General features: G+C 45.4%; 1 protein-coding gene across 3 annotated transcripts in view; it reads right to left on the reverse strand.

Moving 5' to 3' along the window:
* LOC119178738 (uncharacterized) overlaps window positions 1-18,281 on the reverse strand; it is a 120,592-nt gene that overhangs the window by 20,811 nt on the left and 81,500 nt on the right. For all 3 annotated transcript variants that reach the window (XM_075887469.1, XM_075887470.1, XM_075887471.1), the window contains 3 exons: window positions 4,163-4,384; window positions 2,349-2,452; window positions 487-589 (listed from right to left, as the gene is read on the reverse strand). In XM_075887469.1, the coding sequence (XP_075743584.1) occupies window positions 487-589; window positions 2,349-2,452; window positions 4,163-4,384 (429 nt within the window). The remainder of the gene's footprint in view (window positions 1-486; window positions 590-2,348; window positions 2,453-4,162; window positions 4,385-18,281) is intronic.

Here is an 18,281-nt window from a genome sequence, read left to right on the forward strand (position 1 = left end):
CCGAGTACCTTAGCCACTAGACCACCGCGGCTGGGCAAGAGCGGTAGCCTGACATGGCTTTTGGTAACGCATACAGGTACTCATCTTGGAGGGCCGCTTTGCGTTTCCAGTGTCTTTGCTGTCGTTCACTGCTGTCGCAGTTGCAAAGTTTTCGGTCATTGGTGCTTTGGCCGAAAGCAATGAAAATAAATGACAGGATGCATACTCGTCTACCGTAAGAAATACTAAGTTAGATGCATGTTGTTTCTTTTTATTTAAAGAATATCACACATAGTGGCGACATTTATTTTCTACATGATGCCACCGACAAACGCATAGCATTCGAACGCATTCTGACAAACGCTGCCACTCCACTGTATCACAATGATGAAAAAGCCGATAACTACGAATACTAAACGAGTAGTTTACATGTAACGTGTTGCACAGGCTGCGTATATCGACAGGGTCGTACACCGCAATGACACAAAGCGCCGAGTGATCACACACCTGCATCATGGGAATGAAGTCCTCGGGCACCAGGTAGTTCCTCGTGGCTTTGCTGAGGATCTTGACGAACCACGTTGGTTCGTCGCGACCAGTAGACACTATCCTGAAGACAAAGTTATTGTTATATTTATTATTATTAGAATAATATTAACAAGCACAAGATAAATGTATTCAAATGAAAAGTAGAGGCATATGGTGAGAACAAGATAACTGCTTTTATGGGCCATAAGGATGATGGCCTCCTCGTTAGAAAGTAAGGAAAGAGAGGAATGAAAACAAGTTGATGAGACGGACCACAAAGGGTGGGCACATATGTATGTATGTATGTATGTATGTATGTATGTATGTATGTATGTATGTATGTATGTATCTATGTACATACGTACGTATGTATGTATGTACTTATGTATGTATGTATGTGGGTGGGTGAGTGTTTGTTTAAAACGCGCCTTCCTCTGACATGTGCCCTTGCAGTGAAGGGCGTCGTTTACAAAAAGGGGCGGAGGTCAGGGCAACGTTGGTACAGCAGTCGCGGGTACGTACTCCACAGACACGCAGCCTTACATCGGGAGCCAAACGACCACCTTCTAACCTGCATTTATACACCTACACGCTCTTAAAACTTTCGCGCGCTCTTTTGCCGGGGCCGAGAGCCAGCTACGTCCATGCCTACATCGTTCTGCCTTTATACTTTTCGTAATTTGTCCGTTTCCTTGTTCCGACTTCATTTTTTCTCCTCTTCTTTATGCATACTTTTTTTTGCTGTTGCAAACACAGAGCTAAACAGTCTCAGATAACAAGAGCAGAAATAGCTAAGCTGGGGAACTTGAAAATAGAACTCGGCAAACTACAGTGTTTACTTTCTATCTCAAGAAGGAAAAAAAAAACGAGGCCTGCTGCCAACACGTCGTTCGGCATTGATTGCGAAAAGCCTGGTCTTTATGCTTCAGCACTGTTCCACCCATTTGAACCTCTTCCCTGTACTACGAGGAGAAGGACCTCAAGAAAAAGACGCTTCGAGAACAAATATACCTGCTTGTTATCCTTTCAAGGGAGAAAATAACATCTTTGCCGCTCCGACACCAAGCTTCAGTGATCTCGGTATACACGTTTGGATCGAAACGCTACAGCTAAGTTTCACGCATATCAGAAGCGTATAGTTGCAGCGTTAATTATTGCACGATTTAAAAGCGAACACTCTCATGCTGGGCTGATTCTCTTCACCAAGCAAGCACCCGACATAGGCTTCGTGTGGTTACAGCTGACGAACGGTACAGATGACGAGCCCTCCGCGCGAGCTGCGACGTGGCAAAATACTAACTGAGCCACTCACCCACTCGCCATCTGACGTATAGAAGTAGGGTAACTCAAGTTGATTAAATAAATCAATAGTAGGTACCACCTAGTTATTTTTAATGGCACCCTAGCGATGGTATATATATGTACACAGGTGCACCTTTTAGACGACACAATGGCTTGTTGGGTGCGTTGGTTCATTGAGGAATAGATTTGAGTGCAAATGAACACGCAGCAGTCATCCTCTCTGCTTGTTTGTTGTCCATCTGCGCCCAAATATATTCCACACATTTTAATCGTATACGAAACGCAAGATTCTACGAAGCGCCCACTACTCATGTCTAAGGCGTAACCAGAAACTGCATCTGGTTTGAAATGAATAAGATTGGTTAAAGCAAACGTTGAGTTTTGTTTAATGACACTTTTTTCCACTCAATACTTTTCCTCTTCGATTAACTCAGGAAGGAGGGAAACGAGACTTGCCATCTCTCTGCTGTGCCCTGTGTTGCGCGCTTACGAAAATCGAGTGAGAATGTAAGGACTACTGTGCGGCCAGGACTGCGTACCTCTTCCAGAAATCTATGAACACGTCACTGGTGACGTAACTGCGGGTTTCTCCCCCGCTGGCTGCGAACAGCGGCATCTTCCAGTAGAGAGGCACACCGCACGCCTGCAAAACACGAATCAAATCATATCAGCATCGCAGCACGTCTCCCTTAAGAGACCGCGTCATCCCCTGAACATGATCACAGCATTGAAGGCGATCAGCGTAACCAATACCGGTTGCAGTTTGGACAGAAAATTCAGTCTTTGTTATAGGCGGGGATGGGATTCCCGGACGGTGAGCTACCGGTACTACTTCTCTTTAGATGTCGTTCTTTACTTCGAAGGAAAGAGTGCTTTCGAAGCAGCTTTTTGAAAAGATTGGCTTGAACTTTTATCTCCAGATGATCCTCTCCGTCGGTTTTGCAGCGAGATGTTTTCAGTCACCGGCAGACAAAACACAATTTCACCCTTAGGCAAGATAAGACAGACAAACATTAACACGAACACTGGCTTTTGCACGCCGAAACGCTCGCAAGCGATCAGCCCCTGACATGTGCTGGCCATGCAACAACAGCACGGGATAACTTGTACAATTTGCAAAGAAAAAATAATTCTGAGAGAAGGGGGGAGTGCACTATCAAAAACCAGTCGAATAGTGCGTTTAGATTGGCCCACAACATCGGTACTTTATTGCCGGGATCAAAATATTCATGTGCTCACGCTCCATTTCAGCAGAATACTACGTGTCCAGAGCAAAAATGCAGCCGGTTATTTGGCTGGAAAGCTACGCGGACCCTCAGCGCATGGTAGCCAACCGTACAGTTCTCTGTTCAACCATCCTGTTCTTTTTTACTTTTGTTTCCTTCTCGTCTCCTCTTCGTGAACCAATTCGGGGTCCCTAAACTGATTCCTCTGAAGCAAGTCATAGAACTTGAGTTTCGCGATAAATATTGACACATGCGTTCATTTCTTCATTTTTTATGTGCTCGGACTTGACCCATAAAAGAGATGAAAATTGGAGAGTGCACTTGGCTTTCGCCTTCAAGAGTACATCACGAGAGCGTTATGTCTGGGGAATTAACGGACAAGACTGCATTTGTTCCACAGTGCTATGCGACGAAGGTGTTGCGGTGGAAAGGAATGTCTAGGGAAACGTCACCCTAGTTTTATATTTATCCGAAAAGATTGCAAGTACGATGTGAGCAGTAAAATTTATTGTGGAGCTAACGCCAGAATCCACGATAAGGCCGAGCTTTTCAATAACTACGTAACGACGAAGTCTACCATCAGATTAATCGACGATCGACAACTGTACTCACCGTTATTGTTGTTTTGCGAGTGTTATACCAGTGTTCCATGATCACTTGTGATCGGCATCGGACCTGATCCGTATTGAATTTCTCGATCCTGACTATCACCTTGACGCAAGCTGAAGAAGGAATGCTAACCACTGTTAAGAAATTCGATTTTCATCGTGTCTAATCACGATTAACGGTGCGCCGTGAGGCGACGGTGTCACTCGCCTGCGCAGTGAATGCTCTATTCGATTTTCCGAACACAAGTTCACTCAGTAAAGAGTTCCATTTTTAATAGTCTCGCTGTCTTCACCACCACGAAAACGTATCCGTGTTCACCGCAATCACTTTCAAGTTATTACTAAGTAGGCCCTGAAGGCGCCTGTTATTTCGACGCGTTACACCCCAAGTGTTACTGTAAGGACAACCGCAGCACAAGACAGTGTCAATCGATAGTGTCACGCGAGAGGGAAATCGACGTCTTTGTCTCACGTATACGCGTAGTATACGCAGGAAGGAGAAGGTCGTGACGTTCTCACCCGAATGATGGCGCTGAAGTTTGTCCTGGTGGCCCGTCCATCCCTGAGGCTGGCGAAGGCCGCCTTGACCTTGAGCAAGTGGGCGTCCAGCTGCGCGGGCGTCATGGGTTTGCCGGCCGGGTAGTAGAAGCGCGGAATGCAGCTCGCCTGCTTGGTCGACGAACGCACGACCCGCTTCAGCGACGCCGTCTGGGACTCCACGAATGCCTTCTCGTGCTGGCTCTGTTAACGGGTGCAGACACAGAGCACATCCTTTGATATAGGGTAAGCGGTACCACGCTGCACGCAACTAAGCACGCTCAGACTGCGCACGCGCAGAACGCAATGGCAGCCTCGCGAGCTCCCCTCCACTGTTCAGCGAGAGACGCTAACACTCGCAAAAGGCGTGGGAACACGACGGCCATTCACTTCGCACTCATCTCGACTAACTGCGTTGTACAGCTTGCTCATCCTGAATATATGGTACTACTGCTCTTCGCTTCCGGTCACCTTGCTTCGGTAGCGGACCACGGATGATAACTCGGGAGCGTTTTCGTCGTCGATTTCCTATTCAGAACACGGCTGTGCCCACAAACTTTCGCGCTACACGGCGTTTTATCGTCTTATCGAAAGTTACTCACCCTGGGCGATGAGCGCATACGTTTGTTTGAGTGGCAATTCAGTTCGACCTTGTCCGTTTTAACTTTGATGCAAAGAACAGGGGAAAACCCGAAAAAGCATTCCTGACAACGTACTTGAAGATAAAACTTAATAGAATCGATTCCGACAGATGCCACACATGATGGAATCAGTACCGTGTGATGCACTCTGTGCCTTATTTCCGTGGCTCAGGGCAAAACGTTACGAGAAGTATAATATAAATGTGCTTGCGTAAATTGAGCAATTTTATGGCCATCGTGTGCTTTGCAGGCACGTCTACTGCAGTGACGTGCCAACTTTAACCTGCCAACTGACGTTACGAAGTGCGCACCACGGCATGTATTGTGAAAGGCAGTATATAGTGAAAACACTCGGCATGAATGCAGCAAAACAGAATACAGAATAAAAAAGACAACTAAATCAATTTCGGATTTCCACATACCCTAGCCACGATATAATTCAGAGGCAATTATGAAGACTCAAGTTGATCATATATTGTTCTATAATTATTATGCACCGAAACCTACTTGACCTGTCTGTCGTAGCGAGGAGATCTCAGGACCACGTTTTAATTTGCACTAAGTCTGTATCCCGCTAATTAGCGGCCAGTCAATTACTCATCATTAAGTTACTTGTAGCAACACAACTACAAGTTACGAAATCAAACGTGCTGCAGTCAGGCGCTTACAGATAAATTTGTCAGGGTTTGCAGTAGTAAATATACTTGCCGCATTGGTCGCGACGAGGACGGTTTCGTCATCACAAGAAGCGAGAGTCGGAACGCCAAGCCTCAATATATTTATTTTATTTTTCGGTTTTTGTCTGTTTGTGTTGTTTATATTCACTCTTGCCTGAACACTCACGTCCGCAAGAAGAAGCGCTATAGTTGCGTCATCAAAAGCGTACAATGTCGTGTGCTGTCGGTTCAACCGTGAATAATAAGAAAAAAAACGGAATGTCTGACACACACACACACACACACACACACACACACACACACACACACACACACACACACACACACACACACACACACACACGCGCACACGCACACACACACACACACACACACACACACACTTACAAATGCGTATACAACGAAAAAGCATCGAGAAAGCGGCGATTCTTGTGCCAACTCTCGTGGCACTGCGTGTATACCGATGGCACGAGTGTCCGGAATCTCGCCACCTATATGCGTTCACATGACGTCACACATGCCACCTTCAGCCCCATTCACAACTTTCGCAGTGCTTCCGGTGATAAACACAACGACCTGAAGCGCAGCTTTTCACTGCGTCCACACTGAATGTAGAACAACATACGGCGGTATCGATGACGCCAGAGCATAGGCCCGTCGCATAGATAATAGCAGTTTGGCGTATGACAGTATTACGCGTAAGAGAAGTATAGGCACGAGGAAACGTTATTTTGCTGCTGACACAGAGTCCTCAATATGAATTATACGTAAGCCGCAAGTACGAAAGAAACGTGTGTCCAGCTTTGGTCAGTCCGCGAGCACGTTGCCGCGCACTCGTGCGTTTCCAAGCGCGCATGCAGGCATTGTCATTTGTTCAGCAAACGCAACTGCGTCGTTTCACCCCTTCCTACACACTGCGCATGCTTATATGGGCTGGCTGACACTAGATGAACGATGACGCGGCATCGTGCCAGAAGCGGCTTTGAAAATTCTTTCTTCTACTACTTAGAGTATATAACAGGTTGCACTCAGAGGCGGCAACTGTCGAAGAGAGCATTTTTATGGTACACGTCGCGCGCTGCACGGCGTCAAAGCTTGAAACTTGTTCGGTAACGTTTGTTCAAAGGTCGAATGCTGTCGCCGCGATCGCCGTGAGAGACGTCGCCACAAGTCAACAGCAACAACTTTTCTATCACACGATCGTTATATACGCTAATCCTGGCGAGAGGAGATAACCTTCATGCGCGATTTATGACGGTGTCGACAAACGCATCAAATTCAGATATCATATAGTTCTAAGGCATTCAATACTGCATTCTAAGAAAGAAAATGAGGGAATGTGTGGTTTCTGCGAATTTCAATAATTGATGGTGATTAGCGTATAATTAAACATCTATTTATTCTGTAGATAGCTTCAATTCTTGCATAAAAAGAGCTAAACCTAAAGCCCAACATGCATGTCCAGTTTTTTGTTTTGTTTTGGCTGTATTTGTACTGAGCAAATAAAAGTAATTCTCTTGGCGTTGCTCTCGCAGTGCGATACGATCGCCGAACATGGTATATAGTATCTCCAGCAAAGCGATCTTCTGCAGCAACGCACACAACAGTGAAGTTAAACAACCTCTAGTGATTTACTCGGGAAGCCTGCACATCAAGTGGGCACACGTACATCGCTTAGAGCCATTTGAAGAAACACACGCTGCGTGATGCGCCTCCGCAGCTGACGTGTTACAACTGTATACCGACCGCCAGTAAAGGGCATATGCGTTCGCCGTAACTGTACGAACGGATTGATTGATACGTGGGGTTTAACGTCCCAAAACCACCATATGAATATGAGAGACGCCGTAGTGGAGGGCTCCGGAAATTTCGACCACCTGGGGTTCTTTAACATGCACCCAAATCTGAGCACACGGGCCTACAACATTTCCGCCTCCATTGGAAATGCAGCCACCGCAGCCGGGATTCGATCCCGCGGCCTGCGGGTCAGCAGCCGAGTACCTTAGCCACTATAGACCAACGCGACGGTGCTGTACGAACGGATCTTGGAACATGTAAGGATGACCAACACTGCAAAAGCGTGAATTACCGGCAGTAATCAAATTTCTAGAAGCGAGCGATATTTTTGTAAACTATATATTCAGAAACACATTTTTTTTTTCTCAATAAAACTTTTGATTTTTATTTACGGCCAACGGACGGATGCCCAGACGGACAAAGCAACTCGCCAAATTATGCTGCGCATTAAAGCGAAGGGTCGGCGTATGCGCACTTCGACATCAGAAAAGCATGCTGCTATTGTTGCAAAGACGAAGTCTGGCTTCACTGCTGCCGGCCCTGCACGGTCACAAAAAAAAAAAAAAACCGAGTAAACAACAGTGCCAGGTGTCTCGCCGAATCACGCGAGAATATTGTTTCAGAAGTTTGAGCGAAAAGCGAAGCATCTGCGGGAGTCAATTCACCTCTTTGTTTAAAGCCGGCAGAGTAGAAACGCGCTTCGTTGTGTAGGCATACAAATAGACTACTCTTGCACACCTGTCCGAAAGCTTTCAAAGAAAACGCGGTATGGTACAAACAATGAAATGTCGTTAACGAGTTGCTCATTGGGTCAACGTTCCGCTAGTGTTACTTCTCGTGTTACAACAAGTTACTTCCCATCCGCACCAAGATAACACCCGCCAAAATAGACAACCCGCCAAAATAGCGACCTTCAAGTCATGCATATGTATATGGCGCTCTTTATGTAGAGGCCTGTTCTGTCAAACTTGTGGTTATGCGCGAAATGGGAGAAGAACCGTTGAACTATAACAGCCTGAGTTTCCCACCCGCCATGGTAGTCGATCGCGCGCGCACGCGCACTACTGAAACGTTCCGTACGCGAGTCCAATAATTCCATATGTTTGCATACGGAATTCATATGTTTCCCATACATTTTCCATATATTTCCGTAAAATTCTTACGAAAACATACGGAATTATTGGACATCGCATGCGGAACGTTTCAGTGAAGATATAGTGGTTATAGTTCTCTACATGCAGAAGATCGCGGACTTGAATGCCGGCCGCCGCAGTCCCATATTTGGAATAACTTGTTCTTGCGTGAGTCGGTGCATATATTTGCTAATGATATTACTTCCAGCGCAGTACTAGAAACATAACAAAGACACACAATTCTGGCACTCTTCTGTTTCTTTCCTCTGTCTTTTTTCATGTTTCTAGCATTGCGCCAAAAGCAACGTGTTTAGTAAACGTATAGAAAAGATCTTGCTTCACCATGGCGAAGCACTGTTTACGGTGCTCGACTGCTGAATCAAAGGTCGCTGGTTCGATCCTGGCTGCGGCAGCCACATTTAAAAAGCCACATAAAAGGCCGGAGTTCGGGGGACTACATAGGCTACATCAGTGCACGTTAAACGAAACACCAGATGGTTCAAATTTCTGGAGTCCTCACCCACGACATCTCTCATGACCATATATACCGTATATTTAAGACGTATGGCATCAGATTATTATTATTATTATTATTATTATTATTATTATTATTATTATTATTATTATTATTATTATTATTATTATTATTATTATTATTATTATTATTATTATTATTATTATTATTATGTCAAATATTTGATGAAAACGAAAATACATGAGGCCCGTTTACTTAGATTTAGGTGCACGTTAAAGAAGCCCAGGCGGTCGGGAATTCCAGAGCCTTCGCGACTACGGTGTCCTCACTAATCATACCGTGGTTTTGGAGTGTCAAACCACAACAGTTGTTATTATTATTGACTGGTTCCCGGCGAAGTCAAGGCGTCAACAATTGGTCATCTTGAACTTGCAAACGCAGCACACGACACAAACACCATGAAGTGCGGGGGAAAAAAGAAAAGTTGGCTATGACTGGCAGTGATTGTGTCACATCTCTGAAAACACAATGAATGAAGCAACTAGATCACAGATAAAAGTTAATAATAAACTATCTTGTCTACGTCATATTTTTAGTGCAGGTCATTCGTTTACATCAAGCGAATACTTCTAAACTGGCTTTTACGGGCACAAAATGTTCGCTTTATATATATAAGCGTATGAGGCAAGCATCAATCACCAATATACGTACAGTTCACGTACTGGCGCTGGCCGCAGTGATTTTAACAAGAGATGCGGCAAGATGTCGGGCGACGCCGCACGTGAAAAGTAACATTAGGATTATATTCATATCTGTAAGACGCAGCTGACTCTAAATGAGCGCACGTTGTCATTTATTGTAGTTTACAAAAAGAGATATGTACCGAGATAAGCTCAGACAACAAAGGCAGATGCTTAGCGAAGTCACTAAGTTTGTGTTGTCAACTGATTAGTGAATTTTCCTTTCATTTCATTGATTATTCGTTTTCATTGCGGAAGATCAAGCTATTGGTTATTTAGAGCACATTTCCAACGATTTAGAGTACGACGTACCCTACTATGGCAGAGCAATAAGCCGTCCCAACTGAAGGCAGAATCGGGATCACGAATACCGAAATAAATGCTGTCATGAGACAACTTGAGATGTCCGTAGCCCTGAGTTACATGGCGACAGCGAGTTGCGCAACCACATTGTGTAAGCATGTTTTCGTAAGAAAGATGAGAACATGATATTTACGCAATACAACAAAGAGACATCAGTAATGAACAACGCCTTATAACTGCGGCAGGTGAAACAATCAGTAGGAAGTTGAGGTGCAATGACATTAGTTACACTTTAAAACATAACATTAAATTACTGACATGATCAGTTTATCGATGTGGATGCGAGTACAGGTGAAGAAAGAATTAAGCATAAGGTTGTGTACGCTTCTTGAACACCGAAAATCAAAGCACTTTCTGCGTGACGGCTTGAGTTCGTTCTTTAAAAGCAAGAAAGAAAGTAGTGGTGGGGAAACACCGTGCCTTGCAAGAGGTTGTTCATTCTGTACATAACACGACCACAGTAGTGTGAGGAAAGGATAAAAATTTCAAACGTCCAACATAAAGACGCAGCTAGAGACGCTCGGTATTTGCTACGAAATGAACATATGGTTGTATTTTCTTTACTCAGTCGAGTCGACCGGAAGAAGGGCAGAATGCAAGAAAACGCGCGCGAATACGCACTGCGACCAGTGTTGGCCTTGAAGGTCCTCGACTGTTCGGCTTGCCTCCACCCAGATTGATTGATATGTGGGGTTTAACGTCCCAAAACCACCATATGATTATGAGAGACGCCGTAGTGGAGGGCTCCGGAAATTTTGACCACCTGGGGTTCTTTAACGTGCACGCAAATCTGAGCACACGGGCCTACAACATTTCCGCCTCCATCGGAAATGCAGCCGCCGCAGCCGGGATATGAACCCGCGACCTGCGGGTGAGCAGCCGAGTACCTTAGCCACTAGACCACTGCGGCGGGGCTGCCTCCACCCAGAATAACGCAACTTGTGGAACGGGCATGGTGAGGCGTCTAAAAGCCATTTGCGGCGAAACGGGGCGCCGCTCACGTACACAACGCAAACCGCGAGCAAAAGGACCCCGAATGTTGCCACGAACATTCAAACATATAACCGTCGTATCCCGACTTGTGTAGAAGATGCGCGGCCGGCACCCACACACAATAAATACACTTGAGCGCTCTTGAAAATTTCGGCTCGTTCATTTTCAATACAAGGTGTTCCTTCTTTTCAAAGGATCGCGTGTACAGTGTCGTCTTTCGGGCAATTACTGGGTACATCGTTCTTCTCTCTTTGCGGCATTGTACTGTATATTCAAGAACAACAGTAACACCACAACCAACTGTCCCACCGATGGTATATATGCCATCATGTATGGTGTGCACCACGCCATACGGTGCGCACCATACACGGTTCGTATGTAAACTCCACCAGAGGTAATAACATTTATGGGGATTTAACGTTTTGAAACGACGGATATGATTGCAGAGGTCCTCGTATAGCGGAGGTCTCTGAGAACTTCAACCACCTGCACCTAAATGCAAGTACACGGGCCTCTACCATTTTATCTCCATAGATGCGCGACCGATTCGACCTGAATCGAATGCGCGTCTTTCGAGTTTGCAGCCAAGCTATAGGGACTAATGAAGCACCGCTGTGACATCTCGGTGAAAGGTAGTCCTGACGAGTCGTACGTAAAATGTTTTCATCTCGATAATCGTTGCCAATGTGTCAATTTCAGCCATTGTTCGTTATTAACAAGATCTCGTCGCCTCATGTAAACGTAATTTTTTATAATAAGAGCTAATACAACGCTTAATGTATTGTGGGGCAGTAAGTTCAATCGGACGATGTAAAATCTCTAGGAGCAAGCTCACAGTATACGTGACAGTTGCCCGACGTGCTTGTTACATGTTGCATCACACATTAGATGAGTGTATGCCTCGTAGTTCCGAAAATTCCAATAGAACATAGTCTACTTTCCCAGCTAATAGGACATAACCAATACACTGAGTCTCGTGCGGAAAGTTCGTGATACAATCTCGTGTCGATGTGCGCATTCATCGGTCAATACAAAGCCTCTGTCTTACTGGCGTCTAATGTTTCTGAGTGAATTCGCTCGAGTAGAAGCCGGAGCTTGTTGTACCGGAACTCCCATTTATTGAAGGTAAAGAATGCCTATTTATTTGTTTTATTACTTAACCCTAAACGTTCAGAGATTGCCGCGACAGCCTTCCAGCTGTTTACCTGAGCCCGGCTATAGGGCGTCGTGCTAATTTAGTTACCCTTAAAAAAAAACTATGAAAGCTGGTTGTTTCGATTGAGCTGTACTGTGAAAACTGTAACGCAGTTAATTTCACCATCACATGTTTATTAACTGACGAAAAAATCAAGGTCAAAATGTAATTTTCAGATTTCGAATGAAATCTCCGCGCGTGGCGTCACGAATGTCAAAGCTTATTTTTTCTACTTTGGCGACATTTCCTCTACGAAATTTCTTGGAACTTCGTATGTGAACTATGTGGCTATTTCAGAGGACGATGTGTTTCATTGTTACCGATTAAGAAATACGTATGACTTCGCAGACGCCATCAAAATCTGTGGCGTCACGGGGCTTGGTGCGGAAATTTCAACGTGGTGCCGCCCCCTCCCTCCTCTGGTAGATTTTGTTTTCGCACGTTTCCCCGCTTACCAAGTGTCTCCTAGTGGTAAGTGTGATGTTTTCGGCATTGCGAAACTGTTATTTACTAATACGCGAAGAATTGGTTTCTTTTTCTATTTTGTGCCCTTTCAATAGCACTGTGACTACATACACGGCGAAGCAGTGCGGAAACAGCTTCTACACACCGAGGTTTAAACGTTAAATGAAAGTACATCAGATAGACGGCAAGCTAGCACCAAACGAGAAGACTAAGCATTCCATATTCAGAACTGGCAAAAGCAAGACAGCGCAATACCTAGCTTCTGACATGGACGAAGATGGTGTGCACAGTAGAGCACGAAAACTCCTTAAAGCTCGTAAGGTCACGTAGGCATGGCCCCTGTATATATAGCGTTCGCGCATATTTGCGGCTAGCTCGACAAGCAACGTCCGCTTTCGAGAGAGCGTAGCGTGGGTTTGCGTAAACCTTCTTCAACGGACTGCACGCGCACGCCACAAGGACGGACTTGGCCGCGGCTTTTGAAGAAACCCACGCTCGCTGGCCGCGGCGCAGTGCAACATGCAGCGACCCGTATACCGAGTGCGCATTCGTACGTTGCCTGTACTGGTTAGAGCTGAAAAGTGAGGAGAGACGGGCGAAGGTTAGAATAATAGACGTTGTATACGAGGCTTTTCTCGTCGAGGCACGCGAAGTGGCTCGGTATACGCACTCCGCTTGTCTCGTCCAAAATGTTCGAGGTAAGTTTTTAGCCTTGAACGGCATCTCGCGTACTCACTTGTAGGCGCACACACGTAGTGCACATGCGCTTCTCGAACTAACAGTCTTTTTCACGTTATTGTTTTTTAATATGGTTACGTAAAGACAGGGCTGTCTACCATTATACTTACAAGCACGTCACTGCATAAAATAGTATATAGAGTAGAGTACATGCAGAACTTCGCGCACACCCACGTTGGGGCATTGGCCAAAAAGCAGGCAGCTTTGGAAATAAATTCTTAAATATTAGAATAAACGTCGTCTGTTTTAATAAGAAAGAAATAAGAAGTAAGCCCACGCACGATAATGCCTTCGTCGTCCTCTTCTTCTCAGCCAAGACATGATAGCTTGTTTGCGAACGGTAATGCTTGTTTAGAGAAATTTTCGTGCTTTTTTTTTGTGAGTGATGCCCTGAGCAGCTGACTAAAGTTCATCACGTGTCCTTCGGATGTAATTATTGCGAACTCGGAGAGGACGAAAGGACATAAAATAATATTCTCGAGCCTTTCCCTAATCGGGAACATGGGGCCGCACGAAGCTTGGGGAAGGGGCGGGAGTGCAGCATGCAATACTTTTCACTCTTTCTTTTCCATTTCCTTCTTTCCTTTCTTTTTTTCTTCCTTCTTTTCTCTTATTTCGTGCTTCCTCTCCTCTCTCCTTTCTTTTTTTCCTTCTTTCTTTCTTTCTTTCTTTCTTTCTTTCTTTCTTTCTTTCTTTCTTTCTTTCTTCTTTTTTCTTTCTTCTAAGCCTTGTCTCTTCTTTCTTTATTTCGTCATTTCTTCTTTTCTTTCCTTCTTTCTTTCTTTCTTTCTTTTTTATTTTCTTTTGTTCTTCTACTCTTTCTTTTTTTCTTTGATTTCTTTCTCATTGCACATTCTCCCCCTTCACTGCTTTGTTCCTCCATGCCACGAGTTGGACATTTACCTACGTGCACATGCTTAGCGGCGGGACACTTTAGCTGCTACAAACAACAACGGCGGTCATGCTTTCACATCCTTACAGCAATAAAAAGCGGCCTCATAAAATGACAAGTTACTTCGATGAAAAGTCAGCTTGCCATATCAGCAGCGGCCACCGATCATTTACAAGTCCTGGATAGATAGATCATCAGTTATTGGAAAACGAAGCATTCGAAGGCGCGTATAACCGGCACACATGCAAATGCTGCATTGTAGTACGCTTAGGGGCACAATTCCACCCCCCAAATCTGTGCTCCTTAACCAGCATTGCCCCCGAAATTTGCTCGTTGACTAGTTTTTTACTTAGGCGTTATGCCAGCGTCACGCTGGTGACGGTCAATTTGTTTTTTGTAAGAAGTAGATTCGTCGGTATTGATTCGTATCATGCAAGCCGCTCAAATGTTGACGTGATCTATGCCTCCATGAGCAAATGCCACACGCTGACGTCGGAGGCAGTGTTTGTTTTTGTCACCAAAATAATGACGGATTACGCCGCTGGCTGGTGAAAGGTGACGTGACTTCGCTTTGTTCGAGAAAAATTAGACCACATTTCGCGGAAATGTCACCAAGCTGACAATAACGAAACGAATATGACTACGTTGATTCAGACGACTGGCATTCACCTCAGAGGACTCGAAGGCGAAAGCCATTTTATAATAATGAATGTGTGGAGTTTATGTCTCAAGACCACGATATGATTATGAGAGATACCGTATAGTGAAAGGCTGCGCAAATTTCAACCACCTGCAGTTCTTTAACGTGCACCTACATCAAAGTACATGGGCCTCGACTTCGTGCATTTTCGCCTCCGCCGAAAATGCAGCCGCCGCAGCCGGGAGTCGATCCCGCGACCCGCGGATCAGCAGTCGAGCACCATAGACAACCGCGGAGCGTGACATTCATTTATGATTCTTCTTGTTAGCAATCCATTAACCGGTTTCGCATGCTACAGATTGCTGCGCCATGAGCTGCTTGACCCTGATTTATCTTCACTCTTTGACGTTAACTCCGAGCACTATATACCCTGGTTCACTTTATTCGCATGTTGCTTTGTACACAGCACCAAGAAGATCCTCAACCATGACGCATCGTTTTAACCGAAGCCCGCTATCATTCTTCAAGTTGGGGCCTTCGGATTGGTATACACATGCATAGTGTCGGCTTCAGCTTTCTCCAAGTTCGCCGTTATAACGAATACACTCTTAGCTGAAATCACGCAGTAGACTTTAATTGGTAAAAATAACAGCTTCCCTGCAACAATATTTAGGAAAGTACCACCTTTTATACTGCGCAGCATCCTGAAAACAAAATATACATTATACAATAAGTTCAAAGCCATATTAACGCAGATGACGACGTTTCACTTTTTCAAACAGTCTCATCGAGTGGTGTTCCGGTCGACGCTTATATGTGTCTGCTATCATTCATTGGTGTCAAACAAGAAGTGAGCGGTGAGATGCATTTTGAAGACGGCGCACTTCAAAGTTAACGTCGCGTCAGAGACTGTAAATTTATTTAGAACAAACCACAGCGTCATTTAAAATAACCCGAAAGGTCAAAACTTTCTTTTTGTTTCTAAGGCCTATTGGTTCCGTCATTTACGATTCGTTTTTCACGGTTTATGATTCCAATTATAACGAATATTTCATGTGAGAAGTAAACAGTAATTCAGGACTAGCTTTTCATTGAACAAAAAAACTATATTTTCATATATAGAGCTAAATGTCAGGAAAAAAAAACAGGTAACTAAAACTAGAAAATAACGAACAGTAGCACAAATTTATATTCGGGGGTATATGAATAGAAGATGAATTAATGGTGAAGAAAAAGATAATCAGAAAGCCTTCACTATGTCAGACAACGAAACACTTTTGTGTGAAGAATACCAGCATGGCTAATTTTCTGCGGTATCCACTGACGTTGGCCAATCGCCAACATGCTTGTGTCGGCTCGAGCCAGCTAGTGTTTTCGATGCATGGCATGAACCGCTAGTGCCTCTGCACCATGCGAATGTTTCCCGTCAGAAAGCTCACCGCAATTTTTATATTAACGCGATGAGATGGTGTGGCATGTATCGCAAGCTCGTAGACAGTGCACGTCGTTACCCAGTTGACCTTAAAGCTGCTGAAGAGCAGTGATCCAAACATTTAAAAAAAATTATTTCTCCATATGCTGCAACGCGAAGCAAACTGGAAATTCCACATGGTGGTCTTGCAGTTGTGGCGGTTGATTGTTTGCTAGAAGGTCGCAGGATCGAATTCCGGCCCCGGCTGCTGCATTTCGAAGGAGGCGATGCGATAGATGTCAGTGTGCATCTGAATATTTAGGTGCACGTTAATGGTCCGAATTTCGGGAGGCGTTCATGAGGGGCGGCGTCATTATAATTCATAATGAAAATATTGGACGCGCAAACCTGCGCTTGTTTGTCTCTTCTCTTGTGCCCCGTTGGTTTGCGCTTCCAATTTTAGGGGCGAAGCTCCTTAGGGCGTGGGCTGTGCGTCCCCTGTAGCCTGTATGTAGCCACCTCTAGTTTAGTTCTTGCAGTGTTCACTAGATGGCGGTACCGTCCCCTGTATGTAGCCACCTCTAGTTTAGTTCTTGCAGTGTTCACTAGATGGCGGTACCGTCTCCTGTAGGTAGGCAATGTGTAGGCAATGTGAGGTCGAGGAAAAAATGGAGAAAATGATGGTTGCCCAGAGTGAACTGCTGATGAGAATCGCCAAACTCGAGACTGCGTTGGCGACAGAGCAAGAAAAAACGAGGGCAATGGGAGAAAGACTGAAGTCCGCCGAGGAAGTGCTAGCGAAGCTGAACAAAGAAGCGACCTACCGAGAGAACAGTAGGGAACCGGCAACCAGAACGGTGGAGAAGGAAAAGCAAGCAAGCTTGGAAAAAACAGGTTTAGCCGGTTCAACTGTCGCAAGGCCCAGCTTCAGCGAGGTAGTGATGGGGCAGGAAGGGAACAAAGCAGCCAGCGTCACAGGTGCAAGTAGCCCCCAGGCGCAGAACGCTCCAGCGGAAAAGTCACAGCATGTGATAATCGCCGGGGACTCAAATTTAAATCGATGCACAGAAGCCATCAAAGAGAGGGTAAGAGGTGACAAGAGGGTTGCAGTAGGGGCGTTCCCAGGACGCAAGCTGGAAGCAGTCATGAAGCAAGCGAGCGCAAAGCTCAAAACGACAGCTGATAGACGCAACCTCGTGATAATTTCAGGCGGTTTAAACGATGTCTAAATGAAGATGCAGCAGGACTAGCAGCCACACTGGCGAAAGGCGTCGATGACATGCGCGCCACTTCTCCTAAGGTGCAGGTAGTGATATGCACGATACCGGAGGTACCGGTGCGTGATAGCAACCTGCAAAGAGCGGTGGTCAACGCAAACCAAGAGATATGGCGGATGAGTCGAGAGAAAGGCTTTGAGGTGGTGGAAATAAACAGAGAGGTGCATAGGTGGGGGGGTTTTCAACGAGACAGAATTCACTTCGATGGGCGGCTAGGTCATGAGGTGGGTTGGCGACTTGCAGGACGTGCAGTAGCTTTTTTGGGGGGCCAGCGACCCCTTCGGGGTGCAGGATAGCTAGTAACGAGGAAAACAACCAGGGAGACTCTTCGACAGGTGGTATGGACAGATACGATTCCAAAGTGGCACCAATATCTAAGATACGTAGAGTCCGGGACATAAATAGACGTAGCCACGAGCGCCGAGCCAATTCAGACATAGGGTATATTAACATGCAGGGTGGTAGGAACAGGCTGAAGTGGGAAGAGATAGAAGAACAGCTAAGGGAAGAGAGGTCGATGGTATACGGTTTTGTAGAAACACATCTCAGGGACATGGAACAACCTCCGAACAATCCGGACTACGCGTGGGAGTATTGTAATAGAACAGAAGGCAGCAGAAAGGGGGGTGGTATTGGGGCATTCATTCATAAAAGTACAGACTGG

This window comes from Rhipicephalus microplus, chromosome 1, assembly GCF_043290135.1.
Source record: "Rhipicephalus microplus isolate Deutch F79 chromosome 1, USDA_Rmic, whole genome shotgun sequence".
Lineage (NCBI taxonomy): Eukaryota > Metazoa > Arthropoda > Arachnida > Ixodida > Ixodidae > Rhipicephalus > Rhipicephalus microplus.